General features: G+C 41.7%; 1 protein-coding gene across 1 annotated transcript in view; it reads right to left on the reverse strand.

The window, feature by feature from the left end:
- The window catches only part of LOC122659984, a 192,985-nt gene that overhangs the window by 1,633 nt on the left and 177,156 nt on the right, over nt 1–14,196 (reverse strand). The window contains exons 16-19 of the mRNA XM_043855148.1: nt 12,887–13,137; nt 7,356–7,448; nt 7,175–7,276; nt 6,624–6,981 (exon numbers count right to left, since the gene is read on the reverse strand). Of these exons, the coding sequence (XP_043711083.1) occupies nt 6,624–6,981; nt 7,175–7,276; nt 7,356–7,448; nt 12,887–13,137 (804 nt within the window). The remainder of the gene's footprint in view (nt 1–6,623; nt 6,982–7,174; nt 7,277–7,355; nt 7,449–12,886; nt 13,138–14,196) is intronic.

The following is a 14,196-nucleotide window of genomic DNA, read 5'->3' on the forward strand; positions in this document are numbered from 1 at the left end:
CTGCGCCCTATTATGCTTCAGATACCCTATCAGCATTGCAGCATCATGGCTTGTAAATTTGTCAACTTATAAGTATTTTATAAGACTTGGATTTCATATAACTTGCCCAATTAGTTTGGTTCTCGGGCAACATGTTCATAGAAGCTTGTGGAGAAAACTAAAATAAGAGGAAATTGACCTAACTTTATTTGCAGTGCTTCTTTTATCGTTGAATTGATATGCATACAGTGATTACTCTGTTCATGACTTTGATGTGGGCTTAGAACTCTAGTGAATTGTTAATGTCATTGATATTTTGATTTGTTAAATGATTGTATCCATGCTATTATTATTATTATTTGGGAAAATTTCAGGGACACACCTTGTATTTTGGCCTAATGACACAGACACCACAAAAACTGTCAATATATCACGGACCATCCCTTATGTTATGACTTTATTACTACTAAGTCCACTCCGTTGGTGTGTACAGTTGAGTGATGGTTAACTCTTTCTACATGGCGAAAATGTTAGAGTTTATGTTGTAAAGGAACTTTTGTCAGTGTCTAGTTATTAGTCATGTTAAGTTGTGATTTTGTCTTTAGTTCTTTTTTTCCCTTTTACCTCCCTAGGGAGGCATGTGTAATTTCAAGAATGTGTTAACGAAGAAAATAGGTGAGTGGAGATGTCTCTCCCAACTCCTCCTCTCTTCTCCTCTTCTCCTCTTCTCCTTCTCCTAGCTGTAAACCCTTGTTCCTTTGATAGAATCAATCCATTCTCCATTTCTAACTTGGTATCAGAGCTGGTTTGAGAGTCGACCAAGCTCATTCGTTGTCCTCACCTCTCTTTGGAACCCTAGAAAGGTAGAGGGTTCCATTAGAGGCTATACTATGTGAAATACTGCACATAATAGATTCAATGGAGTCATATTAGTCAAACCAACATACAATGGAGAGAGTTTAGAATCTGCTGAAGTGGATTGAAGAAGTTTGAAGTTCAAAAAGGAACCAGTCAGGTTATCACCAGCCAGTTACTATTCTGTTCGATTCTCTCTCATCTCTATAGCATTTGAGATGAGACCATAGCATAAAAACTCATTTCGTCTCGGTTGAGATTTCGAGAATTTCGAGTATCTCGGTCGAGTCGAAACGAAATACAACATCAAATTGAAAAAATGCAATATTTCGCAAATTTCGGAAATCTCGGTAATTCGGGTCATCTCGTTTCAGAAATTTTGGAAATCTCGGTCATTTTGGCATTTTACACCCACAGAAAAAATACCATATTTCGACGATGAAATTTCGGTCAGACCGAAACACCGAAACGAAATGAGATTTTAAACCTTGGATGAGACCAGGTGCACTTGGATTGCCCAAGGGTACTCTTTGAGACCCCGCAACACTCGATTAGTGAAAGGAGCTGGTTGAGGAGCACAGCTCCACACTTTGCTGCCCCACAAACCGCCAGCCAAGGTTCAAGATCTCATCTCGTCTCGCCATTTCGGGTAGGTCAAGATTTCCGAAATATCCGAAATTTACTGAAATTTCGCCGAAATATGGTATTTTTTCTGCCATATTTTGGCACTCCATCTCGGTGGGTTTTTGGCCATACTAAAGCCTGATACTTCATGTACACCCTTATTTAAGCTAAATAAACACATTTAAACCTTCATATTGCAAAAAAGTGAACTCATAGTGGTGTTTTGGGTTTGCAACCTTGATTGACAGTATACGGTCGGACCCTGATGTATAAATAGTTAAATACACATCGTATAAGTACTAAAAGACATAACAAATTTAAACAAAGTAATGAAACAAAAATAAAATCAAATGTATCCTTTAGTTTAAACTATAAACTCATAAAGTCATAAGTGCAATAAGTTCATAAGTCATAACTCATAAACTCCATAAAAGAAACTCCATAAAAGTCATTAGTTCAATACTCAATAGTCAATACACAAAGTCACAACTCACAACTCACAACTCACAAGACTCACAATTGTCATAAAACAAATCTTAGTAATAATTCTATGCCTTCCTGGATCGACCCCACTCATGCTCGGCTGGAGTCGACGTTCATTGCTCTCTGTCTGAAGGACATACGTGGTCCACGGTATAGTTTCGGAGAAGAACGAGTGTAGTCATTGACAATTTCCATATAAATCCTGAAATATCCCAAAATTTCGCTGAAATTTGTACTTTTTCATTTCGTATGACCATTTCGTCTCGGTGGTGTCGAGATTTCTGAAATATGCAGATATATCGGAGATATTTCGTGAAATCTTGAACCATGCCACCAGGTTGTGTTTCTTTCTCCGTGTGAATGTTATTGGCTGTAATGAGTGGAATGGTTAATGCTAGTTAAAAGTTTCCAGTATTTGAATGTCATTGGTTGTTGTGGACTGAAGTTATAGTGCATATGATGTTCTTCCTTTGGTTATCATAAAAAAACTGCTCTCGGTTTGCTTGCTGTTGGGTGTTTTAGTTGCTGGTTTGCCTTCTTCTTTGGGTGGAGTGTACTCCCCATTTGTACAAGGTACTACATTGATTTGTTGAGTACTTGCATACCATTGCTACCATGTTTAGATCTGAATCTGTGGTCAGTGGATCTTTGGAAGCTTCAGCTAGTGTTTTGGGTGACAATTCTTCCATTGTGACTCCATTTGATAACCCCAATACCCAAATAGCTCTTGTGAAGTTGGATAATACCAACTATTTGGATTGGTCTCATTCTGTGAAGCTGTCTTTGAGAAGTAGGGGGAGACTGGGGTATATTACTGGTTCTATCAAGGCGCCTGAAATGACTGCTCCAGGATACTTGAAATGGGAGACTGAGAACTCCACTGTTATGACCTGGTTGATTTTCTCCATAAAACCTGAGATAGGTATGAGATTTATGAGGAAGGAGACTGCAAAAGAAATTTGGGACAGTGTCTCCAGGCGAGTAGGTGATTCAGCAAAGGTTTATCAAATCCTCCAAAAGGTCATCACTATGAAACAGGGTGACCGAAGCATTTCTAACTATTATAACACCATTATTGGTCTTTGGTTGGACTATGATCACTACAGGGATCTCTATTTGACCAACCTAGAGGATGAGGCAAAGGTATATAGGATACTTGAAAAGGAACGTGTCCTTGTTTTACTTGGTGGACTTAATCCGGAATATGAGCCAATCCAACTGCAAATTTTAGGGCGACCACCTCTTCCATCCTTAGATGAAGTGTGTAGCTACTTACAAAGTGAGGAGACTAGAAGAGTTTCCATGGATACTGCACCATCCCTGGAGAGATCTGCTCTCACTTCTAGTTCTCACAGAGATTGGTGAGGTGGGGGGAAGAGGCCAAGGGCCACCCCGTGGAGATAACAGAGAAAGATTTATATGTGACCATTGTGGGAAGCTGGGGCACATTAAAGAAAGATGCTGGGTACTTCATGGCCAACCCCCTAGTATGCGTGGTGGATCCATTGGTTCGCGTGGTGGTAGGAGAAGGGGTGCTAGAGCCACACTGTGACAACTGCGACCGAGTCATCTGGACTACAGACTGACCCTGATTCTCTTTTTAGAGAGGATATTGCAGCAATACATAGGATGATGTCTAGCCTTGGCCACTCCTCTACTACTCTTGCAGAGTTAAGCATTGCAAGCCTCTACTTCCGCACCCTCCATAGCCCCCTCTTGGGTTATTGACACTAGTGCCACCAATCATATGATTGGTATGTCTCAGTGTTATGATTCCTACTCTATTTGCTCTGGTAGGGATAAGGTTAGGGTTGCTGATGGTTCCCTCTCTTCTATTTCTGTTAAGGGTAATGTTGGAGAGTTACTCGCTCTATTTCTCTTGTTCTGTCCTTCATGTTCATGATTTTGCCACTAACCTATTATCCGTTAGTCATCTGACCAAATCCTTAATTGTTGTGTCACACATTCTTTCCTTCCTATTGTCATTTTTAGGATTTGGTGACGAAGAGGGTTATTGGCAGTGGACATGAGGAGAAAGGGCTCTATCTACTTGAGCCTCGGAAACCTATTTTACCTACTGCTCAGTTTTATGTTTGTGGTCGGAGTGACAGCAGTACTATGGATTCTGTGATGCTTTGGCATCAACGTTTGAGTCATCCATCTTTTGTTGTTATAAGAAAACAATTACCATATTTGTTTACTTCTTTTTCTCCTTTTCATGTTTTTCAGTGTGAACCACATATTTTTGCTAAACATTGTAGATCATCTTATCCTTATCATGGTAATAGATCTACTGTTCTTTTCAATATTGTTCATTATGATGTTTTGGGACCTGCTCCCACCACTTCTTTGTCTGGATATCGCTACTTTGTTTCCTTCGTTGATGACTATTCCCGATCCACTTAGACTTTTTTGATGTAACAGAAGAGTGATGTGTATGATGCTTTCAAAAAAATTTATCAGTTGATCTGTACTCAATTTAGTATTCGCATTCAAATAGTTCGTTCTGATAAGGGGAGTACATGTATGGGGGCCTCCAATAGTTTTTTATTGACAATGGAAATCATTCATCAAGTTGCTTGTGTTGACACCCCTCAACAAAATGGGGTGGCAGAGAGAAAAAGCCGACACTTGTTGGAGGTCACTAGGAATCTCCTCTTTGGTATGCATGTTCCTAAGACTTTTTGGTCTGATGCTCTTCTTGCTGCTGTCTTCCTAATCTAGCAGATGCCAACTCAACTCCTTGGCTCCAAATCTCCTCTGGAAACCCTTTCACCTCAAGCTTCTGCTTTTTCCCTTCCTCCTAAAGTGTTTGGGTGTGTCTGTTATGTTCATATTAATAAATCAACTCGAACAAAGCTTGACCTCAAAGCACTCAAATGTATTTTCCTTGGCTATTCAGCTTCTACTAAAAGGTATAAATGCTACCACCATTCCTCCCGCCAGTGGCTTCTCTTCAAAGATGTCACCTTCTTTGAGTCTATTCCCTTTTTTTCTTCACATCAGCATCCTCTTCAGGGAGAGAACAATGGAAGTGAACAGGCTGCTGAAGTCATTCCTTTTTTGCCTCCTTTGCCTACCTCTGCCTCCCCATTTCTACTTGGCATTGGAAAATACAATGAAGTGGATGTTGTTGATGTTGATGCTAGCAAAGAAAAAGAGTTGGTTGTGTACCAAAGAGGTGAATAGTTGAAGGGAAAGGGAAAGAAGACCTGCCAAGAGCCCTCTTTGGATCCACATCCTGAGCTCCACCTTCCTCAGTTAGGTAACACTTTTTCTCCTCCCTCTGAGTTGGATCTTCCCATTGCTATCCGAAAGGGGAAGAGAACCTATACTAATCCCATAGCCAAGCTTTTTTCCTATGATGCTATTTCTCCTACAGGTATTGCCTTTTCTGCTGCTCTTGCTTCTTCTTCCATTCCCAAAAGTGTCACAGAGGCAATGTCTGAGGAAATGATGGCCCTTGAGAAGAGTGGTACTTGGACTCTTGTAGATCTTCTCAGGGGGAGAGTTCTAGTTGGATGCAAGTGGGTCTATACCATTAAGTACCGATCATATGGTACGGTGGAAAGATATAAGGCTCGGTTGGTGGCCAAAGGGTATAGTCAGGTGTACGACATTGACTACCAAAAGGCATTTGTTCCTGTGGCCATGCATAACTCAATTAGGGTTCTCCTATTAGTGGCAGCCAATAGAGATTGACCATTGTACCAACTAGATGTGAAGAATGCCTTTCTCTATGGTGGCTTAAAAGAAAAAGTGTATATGCAGCCTCCGCCTGGTTTTAAGTTTCTCTCAGCAGAAGAGAAAGTGTGTCTCCTTAAAAAGGCATTTTATGGACTCAAGCAATCCCCTAAGTCCTGGTTCGAGAGATTTAGACAAGCTATTCTAAGGAATGGGTACTCCCAGAGTCAAGCTGACCACACTTTGTTTATCCAGCGAGGAAATGGTATGGTCACAACCCTCATTGTTTATGTTGACGACATTGTAGTGACTGGGAATGACAATACCGAGATAAGTAGACTGAAATCTTACCTGGCCCAACAGTTTGAAATTAAAGATCTTGGACTTTTGAAGTATTTCTTGGGTATTGAAGTATCAAGATCAAAGAAAGGAATCAATATCTGCCAGAGAAAGTTTGTCTTGGACCTCTGGAAAGACACATGAATGTTGGGGTGTAAACCAGCAAACTCCCCAACTGATCCAAATCACAAGCTTGGTGATAAGTGTGGTTCTCCTCTTATAGATGCAAGTAAGTACCAGAGATTAGTTGGGAATATGATCTATCACTCCTTGACTCGACCAGACATCACTTATGTAGTTGGAATCCATCTCTTTTGATGTCAGTAGCAAGCTATCTTTGGTCTCCCCTAGTAGTGTAGGTGATTTCCCAAGGAATAGGCTTATTGTTGTTTCTTGGGGCTTATCCATTTCCCTTCTGCAGACCTCTGTCCCCTCTCCTTCATGGTTGGGTTTTGCTTTGCTTTGTATTGTTCTCCTGTAATGTTTCTTCTTTTCCCTTTTTAGGGGCCCCTTGTATCTCTCTCCTTTTAGTAATGAACAATTCATTCATAAAAAAGAAATAATAATAACATAAGAAATATACGAGAAAAAACTGTATTAACTATTAAGTTTTGTCTAATGGAGTGAAACAAATATAGAGATTAGTCATGACTACATACACTAAGCCGTGTCAGCTCCCCATGATTTGCAAGACGTAGAGCTAGTCCTCTCAACTCTTGACCATGTAATGCTCCCTTGACTGAACCAGCAGCAGCTAACCTCTTAAGAGCCTCACGAGCAATATCAACTTGTGCAGTAGCATCTGCAGCATCAATAAGATCCAAAAACTCTTTGGAAAATTTTACTATCCCTTGGACAGCATCCACAAGAATTTCCCGTCTAGTTGTTAAAGTGAGAATTTCAGATACATCTAGCCCTACATTTTCTTGTCCAATATCCCTGCTATTGCTCATTGTCAGTAGGCATTGAAGGGCTCTTTTCAAATCATTACTTTGCATGGCCAGATCAAACTCCAATCTGAGAAATATCCATAAATGAAACTTTTTAAGCATACAAGGTAAAGAATTAAAGAAGGGAACCCTAACAACACTTTTGATTACAATGCAAGTGTTAATCCAGTTTATTCCAGATCGAAAACACACATAAGATTTTTCCTGACATGAAGCATCATGATTCTAACAAATAAACAAGCAAAATCTGGATTCCAGACCTCTTTGATATTCCAGGCAAGTGAAGTGCTTCAGTTGCATAACCCATCCCTAGCATGAATTGTGCTAAGTCATCATGGTGCTCTCTACCAAGCCTACTTGCCCTGCATAACAAGTGTCATTAGTATAAAAAAAGCAATAAACATGTTAAAGGAGTCTAAGGAGAAATCACAATCACTGTACCATTTCACTGCACTGACAGCATCTCCATAGGCAGCGAGACAGCGACAACGGATACCAGGATGACTAAGGGACAAGGCATGGGCACACATATACCTGAAATGCAGAATTCAAAAGACAGTTATTCCAGTGATTTATAAGCTCTTAAGATGTTCTGAATTTCTGCTCCAGTTGAAATCAACACTCTTTCAGATGTGAAACCCCGAATTTCCAGAGTTGGTTGTATTTTCTAACCCTCCATTCTCACTTGAAGGAAACAAACAAAAGATGAAGTGGTAAGGAATAAGGATTGACTAGATGTATGTCCAGGTTCATTGTACGTTAGGATAAGAGCAATGACTCAATCTTACCTATCATACCATAAATAAGCAATGGCCTCTGTCATTCTTGACAAGCCAAACTATTCTCTTAATCCCCTCTCTCTCTCTCTCTCAATGCCCTTTTCTCAACTTGGTATCAGAGCCCAATACTTTGGGTATTTTTTTTCTAAAGTTTTACAAAGGTCAGCCCTACGCATCTGAGGCTTCAGCCTCCCAAGGCTTAGAATGGTCACATAAGGTCGTGCTGCCTCCACTTACCACTGACCACTAATGTCACCATTGCCACCAGGCACTCCATGATCACCAACATCAGGGTTCCCACCCCTCTTTCACTGACAGGGCTCCCGCCCATTGCCTCCCGCCACTAGGGCCTCCACCAGATCACCGCTAGGGTCCACCTGACCCTACTGGCCCCTCCTTTGGTCTTCTCGCAATTGCTCCTGCCCTCTTGCAATCGCCCCTGGGCTTCTCAGCCCCTGCCACCATGATTCCCTGGGGCTTCTATTATCATTGTAGTAAAATAGAAACTACTCTAATTAACTAGGACTGAAATAAAAATAGAAACATAATAAAATCTTTTAAATCTTCTTAAGTCTTCAAATCTCCTTGTGGGACCCACTTGGATGACTTAATTGTTGTAGCCGAAATCTCCAACATGTGGTCCCCATCAGTTCAACTTATTAGCTTTAGAAGAATGATAAAATTACCCTTCACTTAAGGACTTGAATCACTAATACTTAAAAGACTAATCTGCTCCCACAATTCTTCAAAGAATATTTTCACCAAGCCAAAAATAAGGGCCGAGTGACACTGTTCACGTGAACAGTGTTTTAGCCTCTTTTTCTTCATGTTTTGTCCTACATCAAGCAGGGGCATAGATGTGTGGAGAGCGCCCTCCACACATCTATATTACTTCAATGATATTAATGAAAAGTATTACATCCATCTCCCTAGGGAGGTAATAGGTAAATATGGATAAAGAAGAGAAAATACATAATAAGGCAACTAGAAATAAGTCTAGTTCCTATACTATCCTTATTACATAACTTCTAACAGATACACCTTTGCTTCATCCTCTGGATTGGTCAACTGGAGGTCCCTGTAGCGATCATACTCCTCCAAGAGACTAGTATAAGCACTGTAGTACTCAGAAATGGTCCTGTCACCCTGCCTCATTGAATTAATCTTTTGGTGGAGCTGATAGACCTTGGCAGAGTCACTTACCCTGTCAAATGTTTGGGAGACACTGTCCTAAATAGCCTTGGTAGTTTCTTTCCTCATAAACCTTCTCCCAATCTCTGGCTACATGGAGAAGATTAACCATGTCATTACTGTAGAGTTTTCGGTCTCCCATTTCTCATAGGTAAGAGAGCCAACCTTTGGGGCTTTAATAGAACCTGTAATATATCCAAGCTTCCCTTTACTCCTAAGGGATAGCTTCACAGAATGTGACTAGTCCAAGTAATTAGTGTTTTTTTTTTTGGTAAATGAATATATTACCGAACCCCAAGGGGGGGTAGGGAAGAGAGAACCAATATACAAGAAAGCAAAAGGAAAAAAAGGGGGAAAGAAAGGGGAGGGGGAAGGGGCGACCAGCCAGCCTACGCAGAGGAGGGAGATCGCAAGAGGCCATTATCGAGGCCCCAAAAAGACAAAATGTGCCTGTTCCTAACGTTGTCCATAGAATGCCTGTGCCGGATACAAGTGAGCTTGGTAGAGACATCAAAGGAGATGGCTTTCCAAATCACGTCTAAGGATCTAGATTTGGAAGTCCATCTCCTGAGATTCCTTTCCAACCAGATATGGTGGATTGCAGCGCTAAAGACTAGCTTCCCAATAGTTTCACCAATGGAGTTTCCCGGAAAAGTCTTGAGCAACTAGAGCCATTCGCGGTCAAAGCTCCAGGCCCTTCTGCTGCATGGCCAAATGGATGACATGGACTTATTCCAGATGGTGGAGGTGAAGGTGCAGTCAAAAAAGAGGTGGGGGACATCTTCTCTGCCAATCTAGCAAAGGTTGCAGGAGGGGGGAGCGAGGATGGTGCGGTAGATGAGAAAGGCTTGTGTAGGCAGGCAAATTCTAAGGGCTCTCCAAACTGTGAGGCTATGGCAGGGGATGTGACCTGTGAACCAGACTAATTTGTGCCAGGGGACAGCTGGGCTAGGGTCTCTGGTAAGGTTCCAAGCTGAAGAGGAGGTGAAAAGGCCGTTGGTGGAGGGGAGCCAGATAACCCTGTCCGCTCGATGGGAGGTGGTTGGTTGTAAGGGGGGGGAGGGTTGCCCAGATCTGGGAGATGATGGTAGGGTTAAGAGATGGGGGAGGAGACCAGGAGCCAGAGGAGATGAGGGCAGAGACAGGGGCATCCTTTCGTAGCCCAGAGGAATTGATGGCTCAAGGGCCAAGCAGATTATAGAGAATCCCAAGAGGGTGCCAGGGGTCGAGCCAGAGGGAGGTGGAAGTGCCATTAGTATTATCAAGCTTCACGATGGAAATATGTGGATGTGAGCTCTTATAAACAAACTGAGGGGCTGTTGGAGTGGGCTGTGAATCAGCCGAACCAAGCCCAAAAGTCTCTGAATCAACCATCTTGTAGGGAAAAAGGCACTTGACCATAAACTAGGATACCAATCTAAGTGGGGAGTACACACTCAACCCAAAAAGAACCCAACACAAAGAAAAAACACAGAAACAGCTTTGATAACACTTCTCTAATACTCTCCAAAGAGTAACATTCACTTTAAACAAGTTTAATAGCTTCACAAAAACTGTGCATAAGCATTACTCAACAAAGGAGGCAGCATATTGCAGTCCAAATGCAAGAAAAGCAGAAGTCAGGCATTCTCGGCATTCCTGGGCAGAAAACAGAGTTCCATGAAGAAGAGTTGTGATCATACAGGGCCTTCAAGCAGCAAGGAGGAGCACACGGGCCTTAACCAGCACCCTTGGGCGATTCTAATGCACCATTCCAAACCTCAAACCCATGCCAAGCGAGAGAGATGCAGAGATTGCAAGCTGAAGCTGGCGGTAAATCCAGTAGTGTCTAGAAATGCTTCAAATCATCAAGGGAGCTTCATCCAACCTCAAACAGTAGATGTAAACACAAGAATAGGTTGTATCAAACCTATTTCATGCTCCTTTCAACAGAATTTTTACATATGGAGCGTCTCCATGAAATCCTTTGTGCCCTAGGATTTCAAAGAGAAGGAAAGAATAGGGTTATGAAGCTGAAGCGACTCACAAGACCTACGCTCTGATACCAAGTTGGATTTTAGGTTAAGAAAGTAAGTAAGAGAGGAGGAAGAAGTTGGAGGAGGAAGAAGAAGAGGTAGAAGGAAGAAGGAGAACAATATTTCGGTAGAATGTGTTATATTGGAGAGAGCCCTCCACAAATCTATATTACTTCAATGATATTAAGGAAAAATATTACATCCACCTCCCTAGGGAGGTAATAGGTAAAAAGGATAAGAAAGAGAAAATACATAACAAGACAACTAGAAATAAGTCTAGTTCCTATACTACCCTTATTACATAACTTCTAACACCAAATTCCTCCATCCAATCAGTTGGAAGACCATTTGCCTTCCCAAATCTGAAGGAGCCCTGGGCATTCGTCGTATTCGGGACACAAATACTACGGGTATTCTGAAGCTTATCTGGAAAATCTCCTCCAAGCATGACTCCATTTGGGTTCATTGGGTGTACTCCCACCTCCTTAAAAATGATTCCATTTGGACTGTCCCCATTCCTTCTGATTCATCCTATGTCTAGCGCAAGATTCTTCTCCTCCATCCCCTTGTGCTCAGAGCTACTTCCTCTTCTATTGTTGATGGATCTTTCACCTCCCTTTGGCTTGACCCCTGGCACCTTATGGGAGTTCTTTATAATCTCCTTGGGGCCAGGGTAATCTACTCCTCCGGCATTCCCAAATCCACCCCCTCTCTCCTCCCTTATCTCTCAAGGTTCTTGGTCCCCCCCTCCCCCCTATCCCCATCCTTTTCCCAAATCTGGCCAACCCTCCCCCCTTCTCATGCGGATAAGGTTATTTGGCTCCCCTCCTCTAACGGCCTTTTTAGCTTTAGATCTGCCTAGAATTTTGTTAGATCCCATGCCCCTACCGTCCTTTGGCACAAGCTTGTCTGGTTCAAAGGCCACATCCTTCGCCATAGCTTCCTAGCTTGGAGAACCCTTAGCCTTTGCCTTCCCACCCAAGCCTTCCTTATCCACCGTAGAATCCCTGCTCCCCCCTCCTACATCTTTTGTTGGTCCGGAGCCGAAGACATTGATCACCTCTTCTTTGCTTGCCCCTTTTCCTCTTCCATTTGGAAAAAATCCCTTTCGTTTATTTGACCCCGTAGTAGGAGACCCCTCCCCTTTGCTAGAGAGTGGCTCTGGTTGGTCATGACTTTCCTCGGAGACTCTATCTGTGACACTATTGGGAAGTTGGTGTTTGGCGCCTCTCTTTATCACATTTGGATGGAGAGAAACCTTAGGAGACGGACTTCCAATCCTCGGTCCTTCGACTTGATTTGGAAAGCCATCTCCTTTGATGTCTCTGCGAAGCTAGGCTTTCTTCCTCACCGGCACATTTTGGATTCCCCAAGGAATAGGCATATTGTTAGCTCCTGGGGATTAGACAGCTCCTATTTTACGGCCCCCCTCCTAGTTGGTCCGGGGTTTGTTTTGTTTCCTCCCCCCCTTTTCTTCCCTTTGTATATTCCCCCCCCCCCCTAATTTTTTTCCTCCTTCACCCCTCTCGGGCTTTGGTAATGCATTTTTTATTCACCAAAAAACAAAAATATTCGATATTAAAAGTCATTAGGTCCCATTTAAGAATATACTTTTTCAATAGCATATCTTGCTCAATATAATCATCCGAGAGGACTAACTATTTGTTAATAAACAATGTTGAATTACTCATATGATGCTATATTGAGCAAGATATTAAAAGTCATTAGGTCCCATTTAAGAATATACTTTTTCAATAGCATAAGATATCTTGCTCAATATAATCATCCGAGAGGACTAACTATTTGTTAATAAACAATGTTGAATTACTCATATGATGCTATAATTACATAAACAAACATTACATTATGTTTATCGGATAACTATGTCAACAGGAAACTATGGACATATATGTAAAGAGAACTCCATTCCTTCATCATAATGAGATCCAGTTGTAGCATTTCCTGAAACTTGAAATGTAAAAATTACCTATCAATGAGCCAAAGTACTCCATCCCTGACACCAACCACAACAATAGGTCCTATAGGCCGTTTCTGTTCTGCAGGAAAACGAGTGACTGCCACAGAAACCCCTCCACCACCAACAGCTATCTCATTCACTCTCCTCTCTTCCATATCTTTTGGCACACCAGAGTCCTCTCCATCTACTTTATATTGTTTTGGTAACATTAAAAATGGCGGTACAGAAGGAGCATGCTGAAAGGAAGCCAACCGCACCACCTGACAGAATAAGCCATTGCCCACATGGTTGAACAAATATTTAATCGAAATGTGCAAAATGAGCTTGAAATTTTGGTACAAAAATATTTAAATATGGGAAAATGATTTCAAAATTTCAATGAAATGTTAGGGAATGCTTATTTAACAATAAATACACATCTGAATCATTAGAAACTAAAGAAAATCATTGAAAATGATTCTACAGTTTCAAAGCCCAAGTACATGGTGTATTGATAGATTCTGAGTATTGATAGATTCTGAGTCTTTTGACCTGTTTAAGTAATCCTACACAAATAAGAGGCATATCACACGCCATGTATTACTTTCAAATCCACATATATTTCTTTCAACCCCTTGGGAAACCAAAATATTTCGCAAGATTTCAGACATCTCGAGCAAAATTGAGAACATTGGAGCTGAAATCATTGACATTTCTTTTCCTTTTTCTCTCTTTCTTTTTGTTTTTTTATTTTAATTTTTTGAGAAAATTACTTGTACACCCCCTGTACTATGGCTTGAATGTTTGATACACCCAACTTTTCAAACAATTACTTGAAGCCCCACGAAACCTGACGGTGTTAGTCGGCTGTTAGTGGTTGAATGGAAAAGTCCATTTTACCCTTATCAGCTATTCAATTGAAAATTATGATTACCAACTTACCCTTTCAATGTTTTAACCTAAAAAAACCCAAATCGACTCAATCCATCGCCGGGAAGGTGAAGATGAAGAAGACTGAAATTTCCGGCAAGGCTCACCGCTGCAACTCCCCGACTAAGGTATGTCTCTAGAAGGAAAATATAGAAAGCCAAGACCAAGCTCCTGGCAAAGCTACCAACAACCACAGAAGCAAAACCAGAGGCAGCCGGAGAGAAAAGCCTGTCCATAAGCTGGTCAGTTAAGCCAAAGGTGGTCTGGGCTTCATCTCCGTTGCTTGAATCAGAGCGATTAGCTCACAAAATCCCCAATGGCGCTGATGAAGGAGATAGGCTCCAACGGAGACCACTCCCAAGCACCCGAAATATCACTTCAGCCACGGGGTGGCTTCGCAGAGAGAACTT

Source organism: Telopea speciosissima, chromosome 4 (assembly GCF_018873765.1).
Source record: "Telopea speciosissima isolate NSW1024214 ecotype Mountain lineage chromosome 4, Tspe_v1, whole genome shotgun sequence".
Lineage (NCBI taxonomy): Eukaryota > Viridiplantae > Streptophyta > Magnoliopsida > Proteales > Proteaceae > Telopea > Telopea speciosissima.